The 24,268-nt window shown below is 41.8% G+C and overlaps 1 protein-coding gene and 1 non-coding gene across 24 annotated transcripts in view; both read right to left on the minus strand.

Moving 5' to 3' along the window:
* Positions 1-24,268, minus strand: part of PUM1 (pumilio RNA binding family member 1) — a 132,936-nt gene that overhangs the window by 21,475 nt on the left and 87,193 nt on the right. For 20 of the 23 annotated variants that reach the window (XM_045035436.1, XM_045035437.1, XM_045035443.1 and 17 more), the window contains 6 exons: positions 21,945-22,096; positions 16,960-17,098; positions 15,522-15,665; positions 14,321-14,617; positions 12,997-13,233; positions 248-515 (listed from right to left, as the gene is read on the minus strand). In XM_045035436.1, the coding sequence (XP_044891371.1) occupies positions 248-515; positions 12,997-13,233; positions 14,321-14,617; positions 15,522-15,665; positions 16,960-17,098; positions 21,945-22,096 (1,237 nt within the window). The remainder of the gene's footprint in view (positions 1-247; positions 516-12,996; positions 13,234-14,320; positions 14,618-15,521; positions 15,666-16,959; positions 17,099-21,944; positions 22,097-24,268) is intronic. The other 3 variants (XM_045035435.1, XM_045035434.1, XM_045035432.1) reach the window with 2 other exon arrangements.
* On the minus strand, positions 16,762-16,839 carry LOC111562141. The gene has a single exon (XR_002745185.2). It is a non-coding gene; the product is annotated as a small nucleolar RNA SNORD103/SNORD85 (small nucleolar RNA).

The following is a 24,268-nucleotide window of genomic DNA, read 5'->3' on the forward strand; positions in this document are numbered from 1 at the left end:
AACACCACAATAAGGTAAAAAGGTTTGTTTTCAGCATGTGATCCAGATTACTAAACGGCTCTTTTCAATCACCTGGATATCTAGTGATTCTCACATCTACATCCCTCTGAAATACATAATGGGAAGCACACAAAAAGGCAAACTTTCGATTGCTTTATGGCAATTTACTAGCGTCTACCTTATCTGAGGCACGGAATTTAAGGCATTAAGATTTCAGTTACCTTAAGTGCCAAAGCCAAGTCCTCACCTGGACCCATGCTGGTCTTGGGAAAACTCCATTATATGCCCGGCAATCTCCCGCAGTTGTAAATTGGGGTACCGGTTATTTCGAAAATCTTCCAGAAGCCTGCTCCTGCCAGAGGGCATGACATCAGACATTCCATATCGCAACCGGGAGGAAGAAAACAGGGTGCTGCTGGGGCTGAAGAGACTGGAGGCACTGCTCGCGCTGCGGTACTTGGCTTCAGCGCCTGGAGCAGCAGAGATGTATCTTCCACTGCCATTTGTGAGTCCTCCTGTTGGTTACAGAACAGGAGAACTCAAGACTCGCTCTTAAGGAATTTTGTTTATGAGAGGAAAAAGCATCCCACACATGAAAGCCTGCATCATTTCTGATTTTGCTTCAATTCTGTCGCTTTCATGTTAAGATTCAATTCCATTCATGCCACAGTTTTTATAAGGCCAACTCACCAAAGTAGAAAGAAATTTCTACTCAGTACAAAGACTGAGAGGGGGACGCTTTTGTCCACCGACAGGGCACTGCTAACGACAGACAGTGCAGCCCCTCGTAAGTAAAACGACCAGGGAAGTGCCTGCCCTGTGAACCAGCACCCGAGCACCAGAAATCCGAAAACACAACGCACAGAGACCTCCGTGGTTTTCTGCTCTGAGCTCTGGGGAGACTCCTGCCATCAGTGGAATGATCCCACTCCCACCGGAAACCCTTCCTCTAAAAAGGAAAAGGAAAAAAGAAAACAAACCAGAGTACCCAGACTGGTCTGTTTTATATAAAGAGCCTCCCAAAAAGCTTTCAAAGAATGGTTTTGCCACTAAACAGAAATCTGAAAATCACTAAGGCACCCCAGGCCGAGGAGGAGACACAAGGAGTCGGAAAAAAGGACATATGCTTCGCAATGGAAGGTTTTCAAGTTCTGCATCCGGAACGGGCAGCTCTTAGCACCTTCCAGTGGGGCACAGGCTGAAATGACTGCGACAGCGACAACTCTCCTGCCGCTGATACTGTGGTCTGAACTGGCAACTCGGGAATAATAACTGTGAAGCCCTAGAGATAAAATAAAGACCAAAGGCTTATCAAAATGTAAAGCAGACTAATAAATTATTAGGAGTAAAATAATAGAAAATAAATAAATAAATAAATAAATAAATAAATAAATAAATAAATAAATAATTATGAGTATATATTTTTCAATATTCTTACCGGTTGTTTCTTAACTTTAGACTACACTATAAAAAAAGATGGGTAAAAAAAAAAAAGCCCTTTTTGTGTGTCATTTTACCTCACTCCTTTTAAACCAAAAGGCAAAGTAGGTAAGAAACACCATAAAAGTCACAAAGAACACAGAGGAAAAACAACTCAGGATCCGTGAGAAAAGTCACGCAGCGTGAACTGTCCATTAACATCTTCACGAGATGTTAACGAATGTCTGCTCTGGAGTTTAATGGCAGCTACAAAAAGATAACCAGCTTGGATTTCCCCACAGAATTCCAGGGCTCGGCTTCAAAGGACTGGATCCCACAGAAAGTAACAGGACCAAAAGGAAAGGCTTGATGTTACAATCTGTGAAACATTTACTGAGCATCTGTCCGATGCTAGGCACTACGCTAGAAGTGTTTCATACACACTTTCCACTGAATTCTCACTGTTATTTTTGACAAGGAGTTTTAAACTACCATGTATGTACCAGATGACTAAGGTGAAATGCTCACCCAAAGATACAAAACCCAAGATGATCATGGCTAGAATGTTACAGAACTCGACTCTAGAATAAGTGCCCTTGCAGCCATGTGAGACTTATTTTCAGACTCAGTTATATCAAGTTTTCTTGTTCTAAAGGACTCTTTAAGGAAAGAAAAGAGAGAAGGTTTATAAGAATAGAGAAGGGTAAGGAGCCACACATGGCTGTTTTTTATTCCATTTCGGAAACAATTCTTTCTTCCCTGTCCTGAGACTGGGGAGAAATGGGCCAAGAGGTGAAAATCAAGTTAAGTCAGTGGCAGTCCTACAGAGTGTGGGAACAGCAAGGAACATGCTTCAGAAGAAAGAATGGCATACACAGAATTCTGAAAATAATTTAAAGATATTTTAGGAACCTGGTCACTAACAAAGGTACTTAGGGGAAAACAGTAAGTCAACAGAGAAACAGAACCAATCTCCTAAAAAAGCCATCCAGATATGGATGACAAGTATAAGGAAACCTGAATGGTAACTGGCAAATTGCAATTAACGCAGAGTGGATAGCCTCCAGAGTTAAAACTGGAAGAGGACCCAGTCAGAGGGGAACCCCCACAAATCTTCGATCTCTGAGAGGCCAACCAGGTTCCACAATAAATATGAGGGAAAAATGTTCTCAGGCTTAATTAAGTAAAGGGAAAAGAAACAATTTTGAAATAGGCCAGAGCACTCTGTTCTTAAGCAGGCCTGACCTCTGGGGAAACTGGTTAACCAGAGCATAATATGCCGGGTTATCAGAGACCGACTGACCTAGGAAAGAGAAATATACAACTCCAGCTTATTCAAACCATCCTGTCCCACCAAAAAGGGGAGAAAAAAAACTGAGAAGCCCTTGTGAAGTTGGAGATCACTAAAAGAGCCCCAACCACAGGACTACAGAACACTCCCCTCCCCCAACAGCTCACAACATTACCAAAAGCCTATTTATAGCAGTCCTGTTTACCTAGCACATCATACCCAGCTCTCAAGAAAAAATTACAAGACATACAAAAAGTCAAACAACACAATGTAAAGAGAAAGAGTAGGCATCAGAGACATACAAGGCAGGGATACTAAAGTTACCAGACTGGGAATTTTTTTTTCCCCAGAATGGGAATTTAAAACAACTACAATGCATCTGCCATGGGCTCTAACAGATAAAGTAGGCAGCATCCACGAACAGATGGGCAACGCAAGCAGAGATGGAAATCCTAAGAACCAAAAAGAGATGTTAGCAATAAAAAACGCTGTGACCAAAATGAAGAATTCTTTGATGGGCTTGTTAGTAGACGAGGCACAGATGAGGGAAGAATCTCTGGGCTAGAGGAAGTATCAACAGAATCCCCAAACACCTAAAAGTAAAGAGAATAAAGACTCAGAAAACCAGAATCAAATTATCTGAGGACAATTACAAAAGGTGTAACATACACATAATGGGAAGATCAGAAGGAGAAGAAAAAGAAACAGAAAAAATATCAGGAACAACCACCACCAAGAATTTCTCCAAATTAACGTCAGACACCAAGCCACGGATCCAGGAACTTGGCAAACACTAAACAGGATAAATGCCCCCAAAACTACACCTCCACATATCATCTTCAAGTTATAGAAAATCAAAGATAAAGGGGGGGAAACACTGAAAGAAGCCAGAGTGGGGGGAAACACCTTACCTAAAAAGGAACAGAGATAATTACATCTCACTCCGCCTCAAAAAGCACACAGGCAAGAACAGAGTGGAGTAAAACAAGTAAAGTTCTGAGAGAAGAAAACCCACAACTCTAGAACTCCATATCCTGCAAAATTGTGCTTCACAAGAGCAAAGGAGAAATAGACTTTCTCAGGCAAACAAACACTGAGGGAATTGGCTGCCAGCAGATCTACCTTGCAAGAAATCTTTAAAAAAAAAAAAAAAAAAAAAGTTCTTTGGAGAAGAGTAAAAATAAGTTCTTTGGAGAGAAGTAAAAAATAATATAGGTCAGAAACTGATCTATATAAAGAAAGGAAGAGCATCAAAAAAGGAATAGGTGAAGGTAACAAAAACTTTCATTTCTATTCTCAGTTGATAACAGCCTGTTCAAAATAATAACAGCGACAATGCATTCAGTGAACGCTTATGCTTAGATATGTGCAATGCTGGGTATGCTCATATGTAAGTGAAATGAGTGACAGCACTGAAACAAGGGACAGAAGAAAGGAACTGGGATTTTATTATTGTAAGGTACTCACAGTACATGTCAAGTGGTATAACCTTATTTGAAAGTGAGCCTGCATCAGTTAAAAATGACAGAAAAAGAGTGGAAGACAACACAGGAACAAAGAACAAAGGCAACAAATAGAAAACAGAAACAAATATCGGAGATATTGATCCAACTGTATCGATAATCCCTTTGAATGTCAAAGGTCTAATTGCAGCAATTAAGACTGTCAGAGTAGGTCAAAAAAGCATGACCCAACTAGATGTCGTCTACAAGAAATCGACTTTAAAAATGAAGACGCATACAGATAAAAAGTAAATGGATGGAAAAACTAGACTGCACTAAACTAAATTAGTACGTACTTCAGTTGTTTTCTACAAGTATATGAAAAGGTTTTCTGCCAGCAGCCATCTAGTTTTCCACCCTCTTGCTATCTGGAATGTTCTCTTTCATTTGCTTTTTGTACTCACACATCTAATACTGTGATCTAATCTACTGTGATCTAACTCTACTGGGTAAAACCCCGCCTTCTTCACCTTTAAAGAAAAATTCCCAAGGCCCCCAACATCTAGCTCTGGGTTTAATACAGGCAAGGCAACACCACTCACCAAAATGTTTATAAGTTCTCCCCAACCAAACCACTCCCTAATACTAACACCACAGCCAGCTAGCCCTAAATTAAAATAAGCCTAAAATGAATTATCTTCAGTGCATATGACTGAGTCCAAAATAAGTTAATTTTCACATGGTTAATTTTACAGAAAACAAGTCACTTTCAAAGAACTAAGTGAGCAATCACAAAACACTCCATTACCTTTTAGAATGGAGAAGCATGAAAAGGCACACCCATGACTAGTAAACAATCTGAAATTAGTACGAGTGACTGAACAATAAATTAGAAACATCTCTTGCAGTTCAGGCAGGGACAGAGAAAACCATCTTGTGTTTGAACTTTGCTCTTCTTAAAGGACTAAGTACCTACAACCCTGAATTTAAAGAATAGCAAGAATTCATTTTAAGAAGATAGGAATTCTATCATGACATAATACTAAACGCTTGTATTTTTTTGCCCTGGACAGATAGATCATGAATTTTGAGCTCACTTTTGCTGCATCTCAACACTGTGGGAATCAACAAGCACAGTACTCCTCTTCCAAGGCACCTGAAAAGGCTGGGAGTTGTCAACCGTGTACATTATAATAAATTACATCTGCTACTTCTCGATGCCTAGAGTTTAAAAGTGGCACAATCTGGGATTATGGAGAAAACCGTAAGCATGAAGAAGCAGCTTAGGAAATGCAGACACGGGTGTAGAATGGAGAGGTCTACGGGTAGGCAGGACATGAAACTATTTAGGTAAGAATCAGACCTTTGCGGCACTCATCTCCACATGCCTTACTTTTTCTCGCTGAGGTAGAGATGAAATTTATTAGAGATGAGTGCTTTAGGTACCAGCGAGAGCCTAAAGGCTTCATCTTACCCACACGGAAGCCACAAATGAGGATTGTAAGTCTAACTGTTAATAACATTATCAAAAGCAATATTAATAATTACAAAAGCAGTATTTTAAAATTGAGAAATATAACACATGCTAAGACAAACTAAATATTTTCAACATCTGACTTGCTCGGGGTCATAAAAAACTTATTTGCATTACTAAACACACATATACACCTATGCACATTTATGGATGGGAGAGATGGGAGGGAGAGACAGAGAGAAACGGGTGGGAGATTTTACTTAAGACATTTCCACCCTATGCCAACAAATTTGACAACTCAGGTGGAACAAATTCCTAGAAAGTCACAAATTACCAAAACTGACTCAAGAAGAAATGGAAAGTCTGACCTTGTAAGACCTAAATAGAAACTGAGCTAGTAAGCTAGTAATAGAGCTCCCTCCCACAAGTACAAGTAAACACCCAGGCCAGGATGGTTTCAGTGTTGACTTTTATCAAAAGTTTAAAGAAATAATATCAGTACTCCACAAATTCTTCCAGAAAACAGAGGGGGGTGGTACATTTCCTAACCTATGTTATAAGGTCAATATCACCATGATAACAAGTCAAACAAAGAAAGGAAAATGACAGATATCCTTCATGAATATAGATGCAAAACTCCTCAACAAAAATATTAACCAACTCCAACATGACCAAGTGGAGTTTATCCCTGCAATGCCAGCGTGGATTAACATCCAAAAATTATTAATGTGGCATACAGTATTCACAGAATAAAAGATAAAAACCACATAATCATCAATAAACATAGAAAAAACATTTAACAAAACCCAAAACCCATTCATAGCAGAACTCTTAAACTCAGAACAGAAGTTAACCTGATAAGGGGCATCTATGGAAAACATACAATGATCATACTTAAGAGGAAAAGAGTAACACTTCATCCTCACGATCGGGAACAAGGCAAGGATGTGTGCTCTCATCTACTGTATTTAACACAGTGCTGGAGGTTCTAGACGATCACACAAGAAAAGGAAATAAAAGGCATCCAGACTGGAAAACTCTTGTTTGTTTGTCTGTTTATTGGGAAACTCTTTATTCACAAGTGACATGACCCTATATATAGAGTATTGTAAGGAATCCATCCAAATCTATTACGGCTAATTAATAAATATGGCAAGTGCGCAGAATACAAGATCAATATACAAAAATCAACTGCATTTCTTTTTTTTTTTTTTAATTTTTTTTTTCAACGTTTATTTATTTTTGGGACAGAGACAGAGCATGAACGGGGGAGGGGCAGAGAGAGAGGGAGCCACAGAATCTGAAACAGGCTCCAGGCTCTGAGCCATCAGCCCAGAGCCCGACGCGGGGCTCGAACTCACGGACTGCGAGATCGTGACCTGGCTGAAGTCGGACGCTTAACCGACTGCGCCACCCAGGCGCCCCGACAACTGCATTTCTATAAACAAGCGGCAAACAATCCAAAACCAAACCTAGAATACAATTCCATTCACAATACCGTAAGAAAAATAGAATCTGTAGAAACAAATTTAACAAAAGACACGTAAGACCTGTTCACTGAAAACTTCAAAACTTTACTGGGGAAACTGGTGCACGCAAAAAGATGAACTTCCACCTCGGGCAATATCACAAAATTAACTCAAAATGGATGACAGACTTAACTGTAAGAACTAAAACAATAACATTTTTAGAATAAAAAAGGAGAAAATCTTTAAGACCCTGAGTTGGGCAAAGATTTCTTCTGAACCAGAAAGCATGAAAAACTGGACCTCATCGAAATTAAATACTGCACTTCAAAAGAGACTATTTAAAAAATGAAAAGACAAGGGGACCTGATTGGCTCAGTCGTTTAAGCCTCCGACTTCGGCTCAGGTCATGATCTCACGGTTCCTGAGTTCGAGCCCTGCATCGGGCTCTGTGCTGACAGCTAGGAGCCTGGGGCCTGCTTCGGATTCTGTGTCTCCCCCTCTCTATTCCCCTCCCCTGCTCGCACCCTGTCTCTCTCTTCTCTCTCAAAAATAAATACACATTAAAGAAACAATTTTTTTTTAATGAAAAGACAAGCAAGAAACCAGAGGAAACTACATGCAAGGCAGGTATCTAATGAAGGACTTCTATCCAGGAATATAAAAAGGAACTTCTACAGGAATTCCAGGAATTCCTACAACTCAACAAGAAGACAAACAATCCAAATTATTAAAAATATGAGCAGACATTACACCAAAGATATACGCATAGTTAATAAACACATGAAATGACGCTCAACATGACTGGTCATAAGGGAAACGGAAATTAAAACCACAATGGCATACTGTTTCAAGTCCACCAGAAGAGCTTTTTAAATAAGAAAAGCACAACATTGGTGAGGATATAGAGAAACTGGAGCCCTCATACACTGCTGATGGGAATGTAAAATGTGTACCAACTTGGAAAACAATCTGGCACTTTCTCAAAAGGTTTAACATAAAACTAAAACACAATTCAGCAATTCTACTAGAAGAGAAATAAAAACATGTGACCAAAGAAAGACCTGCATGCAAACATTCACAGCAGAATAATCTCCAGAAGCCAAAACCTGTAATCAACAAAATCCTTCAACTGTGAATGGTTAGACAAAATGTGGCATATCCATAAAAAAGAAGACAATTTGGCAGTAAAATGAAACAAACGACTGACACACACACAAGATCATGGATTAAATCTCAAAAACATGAGAAGGAGTAGGAGGGACGACCCACCGTGAGAAGGGAAGAAGCCAAACAAAAGAGATCACATACTGTACAGTTCCATTTATACGAAATGTTCAGAAAAGGCAAATTTAAAAACAGAAAGTAGACCAGTGGTTGACAGGGGCTAAGGGTGTGAATGCTAACAGATTAACTGTAACTGGTCTTGAGAAATCTTACCGAGGGGATGACAATGTTCTAAAATCGATTTATGGTGATGGTTGCACAATTCAGAAAGTGAATTATACACCTGAAATGGGTGAATTTTATGATATGTAAAATATAACTCAATAAAGTTGTGTCCTTAAGAAAAGAATATTGGTCTTTAAACAATGGGTAATGGAAAAAAGCATTTAAGAGTCTCATGTAGGGGAACCTGGGTGGCTCAATAGGTTGAGCGTCCAACTTCAGCTTGGGTCATGATCTCATGGTGCTTGAGTTCGAGCCCCACGTTGGGCTATGCTGCTGTCAGGTGGGAGCCTGCCTTGGTTCCTCTGTCCCTGCCCTCTCTCTGCCCCTCCCCCACTCATGCTCTCAGGCGTGCGTGCGCTCTCTCTCTCAAAAATAAACATTAAAAAAAAAAAAGAGTCTTGGGGGAGCCTGGGTGGCTCAGTTGGTTAAGCAGCTGACTTCAGCTCAGGTCATGATCTCACAGCTTGTGAGTTCGAGCCTCGCATCAGGGCTCTGAGCTGTCACCACAGAGCCTGAAGCCTCCTTTGGATCCTGTGTCTCCCCCTCTCTCTTCCCCTCCTCCACTTGCTCTCTCTCTCTCTCTCTCAAAAATAAATAAACATTAAAAAAAATTTTTAGGAGTCTTACGTTAGTTAGTCTTACTAACAAATGATTATTGAATAAATAATGAGGAAAAAAAAACTAAGTAAACTAAGCAGGTCATTGATCATTTTGATAGTATCCTAACACATGTGGCTTCGGGGAAGAAGTATGAAAATATCATGGAGAAAAGACCCACAGTGGGAAAACAAGAGATATACAGGCTGGCATGCACATTCAAACACTTGCTAGCTGTGTGTTATTATGAAAGTCACCAGACCGTGCTGAGTTTAATTTTCCCTGTGTGTAACAGAGTTATGTGAGCATTTAACACAATGGATGCAAATGCACAGCATGGCGGTTAGTGACCCAAGAACTAATGGCCGGTGTCAGCAGGGCAGCGGTGTCAGTAGAAACTCTACTAGGTGTGGTCCAACATGTATTTGGTAAAGAAATGTCAAGTTTCCGGCACCAAAATGTCTTTAAGGACCTCTGTATGGACACCGTTAGAAACCAATCCCCAGGGCACCTGGGTGGCTCAGTCAGTTAAGTGAACGTCTGACTTCGGCTCAGGTCAGGATCTCGCAGTTCTGGAGTTGGATCCCCACATCAGGCTCTGCACTGACCATGCAGAGCCTGCTTGGGATATATTCTCTCTTTCTCTGCCCTTCCCCCACTTGGGCACTCTTTCTCTCTCAAAATGAACAAATAAACAGGAGAGGGGAGGGGAGGGGAGGGGAGGGGAGGGGAGGGGAGGGGAGGGGAGGGGAGGGGAGGGGAGGGGAGGAAAGGAAAAAAGAAAAGAAAATTAAGAAAATTAAGAAAAGAAAAGAAAAGAAAAGAAAAGAAAAGAAAAGAAAAGAGAAAAGAAAAGAAAAGAAAAGAAAAGAAAAGAAAAGAAAAGAAAAGAAAAGAAAAGAAAGAAAAGAAAAGAAAAGAAGAAAAGAAAAGAAAGGAATTCCCACACCTCTGTTTTGTCTAGGTTAGGACTAAAGCATAGGACAACCCTTCTGTCAAGCAAACAGACCGAGCAGAGGCAAAGCTCTACCGATCAAGACACAAAGTTCCTCAGGAATGACATGTATGGTTTACACAGCACGCGTAGCAATGGAAGTCCAATGCGAACACATACAACTAAGTTGCTTAAATGAGGTAAACTGTTTCAAAAGGGAAGATACGTTTAAAAATAAAGCCAGGTGGGCAGCAGGAGTCCTTAAAATGAGAAATGACTCACACCAACAGTTATTGCCTACCTCACAGGGGGAACATAATTAAGAAGGATTTAATTGCAGATATACTGGAAAGAGGAAAGGCACCATGCACCCAAGTATTGTTTCCAGCCCCATTTTCAAACACCAAGAACCACAGCACCTAGTTCAGAGGCTGACAGAGCCAACCTGTAGCTAAAGCCCACAGGACAAATCTGGCCTGCCACCTATTTTTATAAATAAAGTTTGACTGCGTGAGAGCTACACATTCATTTACATTTTGTTTGTGGCCAATTTTGTACCTCACAACAGAGTTGAATACTTACTACAGAGGCCACCTGACCTGCAAGCCTACAATATTTACCATCTGTCTCTTAACCAAAAAAACTGTTAAATTAAAAAAAAAAAAAAAAAAAAAATTGGGGCATCTGGGTGGCTCCATCGGTTAACCGTCCAACTTCGACTCAGGTCATGATCTCACAGTTCATGGGTTCAAGCCCCACATCAGGCTCTCCACCATCAGCCCGGAGCCTGCTGTGGATCCTCTGTCTCCCTCTCTCCCTGCCCCTCCCCCACCCCCTCACTCTCTCTCAAAAATAAACAAACGTTGAAAACATTTTTTTTTTAGTAAAGTAAAAATGTTTGTAGATTTAGTTTCTTTACTACAAATGTCAGATTATTAGCTGACACAGTTCAAATGCTTAACTCGAGGAATTAAAAAGAGAGACTTTCTGGACGTGATGAAAACACTGGTTTAAAAGATACCCTGGGTATGTCACGGGCCAGGACATGCACACTGACAGTGCAGGCTTCAGGGCCGAAGAGGTTTGACACTAAATCCCTTCAGAGAATGCGAAGACCTAGGCAAGATATTTAAGGCAGTTTCCTCACTTTGTATCATGGGCAAAATACCTAATTCCTGCCTGAGTCATATGTACACCACCCAAAACCATTAATAGCAGCCAATAATAACCACTAAGCGTTAGCTCCTTCCATCTATATACTAAACTGGGACTTTCGTTTAACCCTAATGATCTGCATTAACCCTCAGTCTTTAAAGGGAAGCATTCTGTCACTAGGAAACCCTGCCGTGCGACGGACCCCACTGCCTTCTCTGTCCAACACGTATTTACCCATCTGGAATGTCCCCACAACTTTTCTAAAGTAACGTCCATATGGAACCTGAGCCCATGAGTTCTACAAGAACAGCTCTGACCTCGGAGATTGCAGGACACAAACACACTCACACAAATGCATATGTGCGTACACAGCTTTGCCTGAAAACCCACCACTCCAACCCAGCGACCGCACTTTCCAGTCCCAGAATAAGAACTCTATTATCCTATCCCCTTCGAGACTTTTTTGATTTTTATAGATCACTTTGCGGTCTTTGTCTTTCCAAATGAAAGCATACTATTTGTTTTTAGTCAGTTCTCATTTCAGAGCCCGTAAAGCCACTTCTAACCTTGCTGGTGAAAACTGAAAACAGTCCACGTAAACTACAAACTCTGGATGACAACGATGTTAATGAGGTCACTGTTGCAAAGGTCCCAGTCTGCCGGGGGACACTGATAATGGAGGAGTGTGCACGAGCACAAGGCAGAGGGTGTGGGGGTAATCCCTGTACTTTCCCCTCAATCTTGCTATGGATCTAAAACTGCTCTTAAAAAAATATGTTTTTTAAAAAAATAATAATAATAATAAATAGATGATTAAAAAACAAAAAAACAAAAACCAGAATCTTCTGGGGGAAGTACCCAAACACGATGATTTTTCCCAGGGCACTGCCAGTTTAGGTCTATCATCAGAGTAATTATTAACAGCACTCCCATCCACTCTCAAACATGCCCTGGGCTGCACGATAAATTATATGGTCACTCTACTCCAAAGCCTCAACTTCCCCCACCTAAAGAAAAAATCAGTGCTTCAGAATCCACACCCAATAAATAACCAAGGGAAGGAAGTATGCACCGTCTTCCACCTCTTCCAAGATTTAGGAATTTGCCACCCAAAGTGTTAATACAAAGTTTCTTTTCATTCTTACAGTCTGCTGTTTACAATCCTCTTTTCTTTCCTCATTTTAGGATCTAGATGGTAACATTTTTTAAATCCCCGTACACAGTAACAACCTGAACATATAGTTGAGAAATACACTTCTATACTCATTAGCATACTAGGTAGTTTATATAAAAAAATTGTAAGAATCTGGCAAATTTTTTACATAGTGTTTTCTGTGGAAAAGATATTAAGCGTAAACATGGGGGGGAGGGAGTCTGAAAAATAAGGCAAAATATTAATTGTGATATTTCGGTGGTGACACTAGGTGAACACATTCTTTGTCTGTGTCTCTGTGTTTTCCAGCTTTACTGAAAATGAATCTGTACTGGGCTTCTCATGAAAGACTCCCACGTGTAGACCAAGAACAAGATGTTCAGACGGAAGCTGAAGTGAATATACAGGGGACGCACCCAAACTTGAATAAACCCGAAACTGCTATGCTATCTAGGTACAGCCTGTATAACATGAGGCACTTAAGGAAGGCACAGAACACCCAGGGCGCTCCTGGGATAAAGGGACTGTCCTTTGCGTACGCAAAGTACTTGTAATGTCATCAGTGGCAAGAGGTTTCTAGAGTTCAAGGTGGTGTTAGAGTAATGGTTCTTACCCAGGTTTAAGCTTGAAGAGGATCCATGTGAAGAGAGGGAAGGAGGTGGTGTCTGTGAATGTCCTGGTCCCTGACTAGGGAGAGGCATGCCCACGGGTCCAGGAGAGGAGGAAAAGCTAAGGCCGTTATAAAAACTGTGTCCAATGGGGGTCAAGCTGCTCGATGTCCTCTTATAAAGGTCACTGCTGCCAGTCAGGGAGTCACGGCGGGAGCCACTGCCAGTGTTGGAGTTTGCAACTAAAATGGAATTAAAACAATGCAGATAAGAAAAGGCCTGTTCTTTGAAGAACAAGCCCAGTGACCTGTTCCTAACACTTTGATCCAGACTCCTTACCACCGCAAATCTGTCAGCAGAGACAGCCTAACTGTTCATGTGGCAGTTCTAGGGGCAGGTAAAGTAATAAAGAGGACATGGCTCGGTTTAACATGAAACTTTTGCTCAAACCATCACACGAATGCTAAATTTACCTTCCTTTGGTGTCACATATTATGGGGTGGGGATGGGTTAAAAAGCTCTGACGGCCACATAAGCTATGGAAAAGGTGAAAGAAAATGGGCTAGAAAGAATGCCTTTCATCAACCCAAAGGTTCTAGTAGAAAAATGGAGTACAGAAAAAAAAAAGATTTGTAAATGGGGTATCGTCCCCCTACACAAGACTTACATATGAAAGCCTGTTTTCTCAATGGGTTTGATCAAGAGTTACTGCTAGCCCCCAATTCCAATTGAAGATTCTTGCTCTCAAACATGCCCTGCTGTTCGGAGATCACATGGTTTTACAAACACTGCAATTATCCCACTGTTTCCCTTACTCCTTCCCTGCTTTTCTCTCCCATCAAAACATTAAAAATATCTTGGTCTAATTTCCGCCTTCCCACTTTGCCATAATATCCACCTTAATTCTTCTCAGAAGACTGGAGAAAATTCCTGACTCTTCAAGGCCTGCAGACTGTGGGGTACGCTACCCTGTGGTCTTTGGTAAGTCCTCCTCCCTCAGTTTTTAGTGTCCACATTTCTACGCTTCCCTCCACGTTCTTCCCAATGCCTGAAAAAAATCGCCCCTGGTTTTCCGATCCCTGAAACAAATCGACTCTGAGAGTATAAATAAGTAGCAACATAAGCATAAAACTGAAATCGGCCCCAACCCTAAAAACTTGATTTTAACAGTCCATCATCTCAGATATGTGGGACGGCCGGCTTCCCACGGGGGTCGGTCCAGATCTGCCTGGGGCATCTGTCCAGGATTCCATGCACTGTCAGTGTTCCATAAAGATTGTAAAAGTAATTACAATTCAGTTTTAACAGCACATAAAGTCTGATTTCTACCTGCGGTTCCAAACCCTCCAAGGGCTGATCCCAGGGTGGCGCCGAGAGAACTGCTACTTCCAAATCCCAAGGACGTGTTGGCAGGCTGGGCTGAGCCCTGGGAGAAGAGGGAGCTGCTCTGTGAGTTGCTGCTCAGAGAGTTGTTGCCATAGAAAGAGCTGGATGCCAGGCTGTTACTGGGCTGCTGCTGGGGCTGGGGCTGGGGCTGCTGGGTTCCTAAAGGGCGAAACGGTCCATTTGTTGTTCCAGCAAGACCACCGGCTGCTCCATTTGCTGAAGCTGCGGCCGCTGCAACAGCTACGAAGAAGAAAGCAAACCATTGGGCTGTGAAAGGGACTGGCCGCGTTCCCCAGCCACGGTGTCATCCTTCCGAAAACCCCGTAACGCCGTCCTATCTCTTCGAAGTGGACGTGAGCCTCGTACACAACTACGCAAATCTGCCTTCGATCCCTTCATCTGAAGCTTCTATTTTCTATTTCTGCTTCCAATGTGAAGTCAAAATACCACCGAAGCCAAATTCACTATGGTGGCAGCTTTAAGGAGTCTGCAGTTTAAAACAGGTACAGATGTCAAACGTAGCTGTTTTAACTACAACTACTTCCTCAAATCTCAAGTTCCACAAATATCATTGTTGAGGACTTTTCCAGAACCACTGTCATCAATATACTCAAGTCCCTCGAATTCCTAAACATGTTGCTCTCTTCTAGATGTTTCCGCCGTTGCTCCTAATTTACATTCCTAATATATATATACACACACACACAAAGCCTAAAACAAAAACCTACGTATCGTTTATCCCCCATCAAAATGTATTGCTCTGCCACTTCTCACTACTCCCTCCGTCCCGCCTCCACCCCGAAAAACAAAAACAACATATTTAAAAAAAAACATTATCTGAAAATAATGACATGGATTTCTGTGAAATCAGCCTTGGACTGCTGCCAGCGGTGCCGTTGTGCGTGAGTAATCCAACTTCCTATGTTCACGGTGGAGCAGGTCCTTGCTGCTAACCAGCTGGCACATGGCTGTCAACAGAATCTATCGAGGTCACTTGCTGCTTCTGCTTTTCTCTTTGAAATATTACAGGGCAGAATTGCTATATCGAGAACTGTCAAATGAAGTACATTTCAACAGACCGTAAGAACATCGTCCGTCGCCCATTTTGGATCTCTGGCAGGAGTTCACGGAGCGGGAAGCTCACCTGCTTGAGCGGCTGAGGAACTGATGATGACTGGGGCGGGAGCGACCAGCCGCACAGGAGCCCCGAGACCGTTTCTCGCCCCTGCATTCACCACGAGGGCACCCGTTTGGTCATAGTAAGCAGCAGGAGCCAAGACCGGATAACCTGGGAATGTCAAGCCACATGTGAGTAGACAGGAAGCTACCAGGGCCTCCTGGGCGCCAGCAGACTGTAAACAGTCACAGATTTGACCGTGGGGACCGACAGACGCAGATTTCTATCCTGGCTTCACTACCTGGACAGCGGTATGACCCTGAATCTCTGCGCATCCCATTTCCCCAGTGACGATGATAAGAATACCTGCCTCATAAAAGTCTTGAGACGATCAGAGGAGGAATGCGAAAGATCTCGCATGGTGTCTGGCACAGAATGGTACAGTATTATTCATCATCCGCTAAGTGTCAGAAAGGGAATTCGGCGGGCCAGGGAAACCTGCGCTCTTCCAAGTGCCAACCAAGGTTACCACCAGAAATCATACCCTGACAATTTTTTTTACAGTTTCCTCGACTACGAAAATAACAGAGTATCAATGATCACAACGTAGTACTTCCATACCTCGTAACAGTCTAAGCACAAATACCCTGCAAGTTACCAGGTAAAACCTAGACACACGTCAAATAATAGGATCTTTCAGCACCTCATGGAATCTCCAAATGCTATTGAGCCACAGGAGAAATTACAGGTGACTTCCCAATAAAAGCTGAATGTTTCGTAACTCGTACAACAAATGGTGCAGGTTAAAGTTACTCGGTGAATTCCTAAGTAGATCAGTTAATGTGGCTACGCTCCATGATCAGTAAGAATCCATAAATTTATGCTGAGGTCTCACAAGGACCTGTTTCAAAGGAAGAAGCACAAATTACTTCCAACCCGTGCAAAGAACAGGACCAGGTGACAGTGAGCCAAGAATAACATCTGCTCGAGGTGAAGATCAACCACAGGTAGGGAACCACAAAGCACCTCTGCTGTCGGCTCAGGAGAAATCCCAGAAACGTAAGGGATGGCCCCATCAAGGAACACTAGGAACTTCTTCCGTAATACTGTTCAAAGACATCAGCATAAAGACTAGAACCTGGGAGTGATGCTAAAGTAGCCTGCCCGCTCCTTCCATCATCCCCAGTCCCAAGGGCCAGAACAGATCACCACCAAAGGACAACAGCATACTCCAAGCAGTGTGTGGAGAGACACATGTAAGATTAAGACTGGCTCAGAACAATCAGGTGCTCTCATCAACGAACGATGGTCTAAGTGAGGGCAAGTGTATGTCATCCCTGCCAGTCCCCAAATCGTGACAAGTCTGCTACGCAAGCTGAAAGCACCGCCTGTTTTCCTCTCAGTCTCCCCCAACAAGCAGACTGTTTTTTCCCTCAAAGCATGAGGAACAACAATGCAGCCTCACCTGGCATGCCTGCAGCCAGTCCTTGTCCAAAAGCAAGGGCAGAATTCACTGCTGCAGCTGCCACTAGTGGATCTGTTTGCTGTCCCTGCTGGTTCTGATTTGGGGTCAAAGGACGCTGGCTGGCTCCTCCACGGAGAACCTGGGAGACAGAAATAAATCAACTACTTTCTTCTCATTGGAAATACCTAAGACCCTCCGTGTGCTTAAGTTGGGTCAACTTTTTTAAATTGGTAGTTGTAAACCATTTCTCCTATAATGTTTTATATGGCATGGCTGTTAGGATAAAAGTTCAATTAACAACATTTCATTGAATGAAATCTCATTCTACCACTCTTAAACATTATTACCTTTACAAGCAGCCAAAAGCCTATAAAAGTGAGGATTCATTAATCAAATACTTCATGCCTTCCATCTGGCAGGTACTAGAGACAAGACAACGAACAAGACAAACAAAGCCCCTGCCCTCTTAAAGCTTTCATTCCAGGGAACGAAGACAGATAACTAAGTCTAAACACAGTGTCAGTGCTCTGACAAAAAGTGCGTCAAGGAGGAGGAGGATGGAGTGGGAAGGGGAGTTTAGATAGGTAAACAGAGGTAATTTACCCACATAATTAGACTAAAATAGCTGTGTCTAAAGGGGCGCGCACACACACACACACACACACACACCCCAAAAGGTCTGTATTTCCTTTATAGAATATAAGAACATCTTCTCTACCCTATCACACTATTGGTACTCGACAAGGCCCAAATGGTCCCGAATGAGCTCACCAGGACTGGATTTAGGAGGCCTCCGAGCTGTTTCTATTTCTCCTCTCATAAATTTCACAACAGACGGCAATCTAAATGGAGAGGTGTCAAGAGCACTGCCATTTCAGTACAGAACACCAGTTCTGCCACTGTGATGAAGGATCTACTTTTTATTAATGAAACATGGGCACCAAAATGCTGGTAATCATTCTTTTTCTGAATGCTCTGAAGAATCTACTCCACGTGATCTATATGCTCCAGTAAGTAAAAATGCAAAACCCACAGACCGAGGCTAAAATTATAAAATGCGTTTTGCAATGTTTTCCAAAGGCAAAGTTCTTCTCGGATCACTTTCACTATCACTTTGCTATTTATAAAAAGTTAGACATATGGTCAGGAACCTGGGTACAGATTATTCTTGGTACCACTGGGTAAACAATATAAAAGAGAAACACCACTAGCTATTTATTAAATGAGCATAAAAGAAACAACACCATCCACACTGGCAAGAAGAGATGTGTAGACAATTTACTCCCAGTCTCTTATTCCCTTCTCTGTAAAATTAGTTAAGGGTAACAGCTGATCCTGCAAATATGTTGGGAGCATTCGAATTAACTTCTGCAAGGCACAATACCTGGTACCCAGGAGATAATCAATAACCAATAGCTAATTACTATCAAAATATTTATTTGTGACCTAAGGAATCTAACAGACTTTCCAAGAGAAAGAGTGCTTTAATCCACACAGAAGAGTCAAAGGAGGTTGCCCAGGGGAGTGTTTGCACCAAGATCCAGAAGAGCTCTCACTCTAGGAAAAGTAAACAGCATGTACACATATATGGCAAATACTAATAGTTCAAGAACTAATACAACATCAATGAAACCATCATTATCATTGGGCATTATGAACTAGGCTTATGTGTGGTTAGGAGTTGTAGGAAAGGTCAGGGGACAGGGGAATGGACAATATGCCTGAAAAAAGAGGGAGTCCAGACTACTGAGCCCCGTTTTAATGAGAGAAACGTTGTTTCCTTTATGTCCAGTCTCTAGAAAACTGTGTGGGACCCTGATGACTAATCAAAGTTCTTAGGTCCACTGCCAATATGTATATATTTTAATTTCATCAGTAGCTATCAAGTCTGGATTTTATGGAAACACATGTATAAAATTTATAAGTAACATTTTAACATCTAACAAAATCACAAAAATTACTTTGTAAAACACTATCCTTGGAGTTAGCTTACTATCTCTCTTTATGATGTAAAAGCTGTTAAATTCAAATTTCTTTTAAAAGGTACCGATTTAAATACAGCATTTGAGATCTACCAATACCTAATACTCAAGGAGACGCTCAATGGGGATATCTTTATTAATAATCATTCATCCTTCTATAGTTCACCATGCTCGGTAAAATTATCATCTACAGAGTCTCCTCCATTCTAGAAAGTTCAGAAGCCATTCTAAATGCTTCTCTCTAGTGGCGCCTGGGTGGCTCAGTTGGTTAAGCATCTGACTTCGGCTCAGGTCATGATCTCACGATCCGTGAGTTCAAGCCCTGCGTCGCCCTCTGTGCTGACAGCTCAGAGCCTGGAGCCTGCTTAGGATTCTGTATCTCCCTCCCTCTCTCTCTGCCCCCTCCCCTACTCACGCTCTGTCTCTCTCTCCCTCAAAATAAATAAACATTAAAAAAAAATTTTTTTAAAATATCAACACTTCTCTCTCAAAATGCAGTATCTAACACCAAATCACTGCCAGGTTTGCCAACACGTCCTTGGCTTCAACCCAACACACAAGGAGTTTTTCTTTAGCAAACGCTTAAAATAGAAAAGAACAAAAATTTTATCAGGTGTCAAAGGAACCTTCAAAAAGGATGAAAAAGGAATCAGAAGTATGATGGAGTAGCTGGAATGTCACTGCCTGTGCAGAAAGTTCCAGCAATTAGGTGTGGAACAGTTACCATGCCTAGAACACAACAAATGCTTTCTGATTAAAACATAAAGGCCAAAAAGGTCAAAAGCAAAGTTTAAAAAGGGCCTCTGGTTTCAAGGACTACGACAAAGGACTTCACCAATAAAACTGTTTTTTCCTAAAATGACTGAAACAGAAACTGACAAAAGTAACTTTGGAACTGAACTATGGCTGCTTATTAAAAAGTAAAAAGCAATGTGAATAATCTTTCCTCGGTAGGGTCTGCAACTGTGGGTGACAGAAATCCCTGAAATGCAAATGACTGCCATGCCCATTTGACAGTTCAGGAGACAGACTCTCCGAATACAGAACAGCTGTGCTCCTTGACCTCTAGGTGCAACCAGGCCACAGGAAAACAAAGGCCAGGCCTCAGGTTTTCCAGAACTCTGAATATCACAACATGGTCAGAAAATAACACAAGTTGTGTATTATAGATTTGTGTTCAAATCTCAACAATATATGTGTGACCCTGGCCACACAAATTCCATTTCCTCAATCTTATGTAGGGAAATCATATAATCTATCAGAATTAGGATAAGCAAAAGAAATCCTATGTGGAACGCTCAGCTTTATTTTTTTAAGCACTTAATTTTAAGCAAAAAGCTTTCAACAAGTAGTTCCTACTATTCTTCTTGCATACTCTGCTAGAACTACTTTGAAAACGTAGCAATTACTTCTGTCTTCCAAATCCACGATTATTTGGCAGCCATTTAAACATAAAGATCATCATACAAATAAATAAGTACTGACTATCCACAAAGAGTAAGCTATGAGGCTTATTAATAGGGATCACCCATTATGTCAACAAATTATCTGTTGAATTCCCTTACATATCCTGGTACAAGAATTGTACCTTTGCAAAGAAAATCGTGCGTCAGCTTCCAAAAATTTATCTTACGGTAAAATGACTGATCTTACTGGAAAATGATGAATTGGCTAGAATTTTAAGATCTGAGTTTTTCTATAACTTTACGGAATCTAAAATATTAAATACATACTCTCTTAGTGAGACTAGTAAAAACCATCCTTGTTTGCATCGTATCACATATGGTGTTTTGCCTCAAAAGACGGCTTTGACAATGTGTATCAAAGCCTAACTGTTCATTTTATTTGCACAGAAAAAAAAAAAAAAAAAAACAACTCCATTTCTAGGAATTTACTCCATGGAAATAATCAGACACTTATACAAAGGATATCAGTCCATCTTTTTTATAACATCAAAATACTGCTAAGCTAAATGTCAAATAATAGTAATAAACTGGCGAAAACATGGGACGCCTGGGTGGTGGCTCAGTCGGTTAAGCGTCCGACTTTGGCTCAGGTCATGATCTCGTGGTCCGTGAGTTCGAGCCCCGCGTTGGGCTCTGTGCTGACAGCTCAGAGCCTGGAGCCTGTTTCAGATTCTGTGTCTCCCTCTCTCTCTGGCCCTTCCCTGTTCATGCTCTGTGTCCCTCTGTCTCAAAAATAAAACGTTAAACTGGTGAGAACAAAAGACTGGAATACTCTGAGACATTTAAATATAGCTAGCAAATATTTCTAAAAAGCATTAAACAATATGGAAAAGTGTAAAAACTCAAAACTGTGTGGAGAGCATAACCCTGACTTTATCAGAAGTTAAATAATAAAACTAGAATGACAAATACCAAACATTAATATTGGTTTTTTCCTCACAAGAGGCATTTTTTTCTTCGAGTTTTCTAATTTACCACAATTTTCAGCAATAAACAGGTGTTTTTCTAGTAAGCTGGAGAAAATGGCCTATTCAAAACGAAAGGGCATAGTCACTTTCTTTCCCAACTCATTAAAAAGCTCTTCTTACTCTGAGTTAAAAGGTACAATAGGGTCACAGATTTCTATCCAATTCAGCTGGCATTCTCAACAGGCAGTCCGGACAACGAGTACGTCCCCTTTGGTGGCAAGCTGCCCGCGGGCAGGCAGAAGAACTCTGAGAATGGCGTCTAGAAGCAGACTCCGTGTGGCGGAAAGCAGTACTCGCTTTGCCACTTGCTAAGTGCGGACCCTCAACCGCACGATTCTCTACAGTCTTTTCGTGCCCAATCTCATGATCGTACCTAGTCACACAGGCCAAGAACCTGCGAATACAAGGCATTCGGTGAGCCCTGCTGAGTCTGAGCCTGAACCCAGGTAACATGCGCAGGAGGGCACTCACCTATTCACAGCATTTCTCTAGCAGGAGTATCATTACATGTTAATGATAGCCAAGGACTCAAATGCACACTTAGATGGGTAAATTCTCTTTACGCTTACCTGCTGCTGTCCTTGCTGAGCCTGTGGGGTAGTCTGCTGATTTGCAGAATTGGTTGCTGCCGCGGCGGCAGCCGCTTGCTGCTGGAAAAGACTGGCAGGGTAGACTCCCCAGGGAGTGACTCCATAATACTGGTGAGGGACCACAGCCGGGCCTAAAAATATCAAGAGGAAGGTAAGGAAGTTCAGACCAGTCAGAATCCACTCAGGGTTTCCAAAGGCTAAGTCAGGCTCAACAGATCCTACCGTAAAATATTAAGAAAATATGGATTCAGGGGCACCTGGGTGGCTCAGCCAGTTAAGCATCCAACTTCGGCTCAGGTCATGATCTCACGGTTCATGAGTTCGAGCCCCACAATGGGTTCTGTGCTCAGAGCCTGAAGCCTGCTTCAGATTCCATCTCTCTCTCTCTCTCTCTCTCTGCCCCTCCCCCACTCACGCTCTGTCTCCCTCTCTCAAAAAATAAACGTTAAAAAAAAAAATTAAAAGAAAAAAAACCATACAGATTCATTCTAGCTGATCGTGGATTGTTTTTTAAAAAACAGAAAATGTTTTTATATTTTTATAAAAGTCTTCTAAAGCCTGTAATATACTCCAGGCCAAGAGGAAGAAGCTAATGAAGGACAAAACATTTTAAAAAGGGAGAATAACTGATCAAAGTCAGAAAGGTTGGGTTTAAGAACAGAGGAACTGGTGCTGGGTCAGGAAGAAGACAAAAAGGCCTATGCTTCCCTGAGAAAGAAAGGACATGGGATAGACAGAGACAAAGTTTGTTATTTGAAGGGAAATAAATGGAGAGTCTGTGTGCATCAAGTGAAGGAAGAGAACAAAAAATTAAGGGTACCCTGCTCTCAATGGTAAGGATGGCACCCAAGGTGACTGCCAGGGACAGGGGCCATGCTGCTCCATTAACTCCCGAAGCAGGAAAATCCACCAGTCTCTGACAACACGACCCAGACACGCCACTGAACCTCCACCGCTCAATTTCTAAGAGGCTTGGTTCTCCCATTCCTGTTTTGGAAGTCAGTCAACACAACTACATTCAGACACTGATATATGAAATTTTGAACCTAAGTCACCGTTGAAAAGAAACAGAAACAAAACCTTGAGTTCTTACAGACCTGCTGAGTATCCTAAACAAAACTAAGCATTCTGCTTCAATCTAAATGATCTGTTCACCTTCTCTGGGGGAGGCAACAGAGGTAACAGAGCTAGCAGACAGCAGCCTGGGTGGGGCAGGTGTCTAAACCACAGACTCCCCGAAGATGGCAGCAAGAAACACCAAAGCTGCATTGTGCCAACAAGACAAGGGCTCAGAGCCAGCTTCTCACATCTGCTCAAACACATCTCCAGTGAGAAGTTTCTTAAAGCACAGAACTTAAAATATTTGCAACCTGACTGAATAACAACAGTGCCCTTAGACAGAGTTCCAAAGAGGTATTTCAAATGTATCCATTCTGACACAGTAGCTAATCCTGTAGAAACATATATTTCATTAAATCAAAATAAATTGGAACGTGTGTTTTGTTTCCCAGTTTTAAGCTTCTAAAATACAAATAAGTCAAATTACATCCCTGCCCAACACTGCTCTGACATTTCTAATTTGGTATTTTCTGTACCTGTGGGCTCAGCCAAAAAGCAGCTCTGTTTATAAGGCTGCCCACTGTGAAATATGACATCTGGGCGCAAAATAAAGATGCTGCTGCTTAGAAAAGCTGGGTTACAGTACGAGCAACTTTTTTATAATAAGCAAAAGGGTAATGAAAACCTTTTAACTCCTCAGAACCTGGATAGTCTAAAACACCATACCCAAACTCATCTGACTAGCATTTACAAAACGGGGTGGTCTTGGACATTTACCGAAAAGAACGAAAGAGAAAACAACAGCGAGACCTTACCTATGCCTTAGTTTCCTCACCTACGAATGGCTATCATAAGGCTGAGGGTGTTGCCACATCCATGGCGAAAGGCTGGACTGCAACCTGCGATGACAGTCTCCACCAAAAGTCAACAAAACCACCTTCAGCTGTGAGCAGACTGCTGCTACCATCAACTTTCATATGATCCTCTAAGTTCTCTCAACTAGCAGCATTTCTACTGCTGCCCCTGGTCACATGGCCTCTGACTGCATTTAGGAAAATACCCCCAGGGTGCATCATCAATTGAGCTGGGCTCATCAGGATGCCTGCTCCAATTCCCGTGTGACGAACACCCCACACGGGGATGCAGTTTCGTAGTTTAGGTGGTTAACATTTCTGGTTCTGTGTGAAAGAGCTCAAGTCTTTTTCAGTCTGGCTTAGGGATGAATACAACGATCAAGACCCTCA

The sequence above is a fragment of the Felis catus genome, chromosome C1 (genome assembly GCF_018350175.1).
Source record: "Felis catus isolate Fca126 chromosome C1, F.catus_Fca126_mat1.0, whole genome shotgun sequence".
Classification (NCBI taxonomy): Eukaryota; Metazoa; Chordata; class Mammalia; order Carnivora; family Felidae; genus Felis; species Felis catus.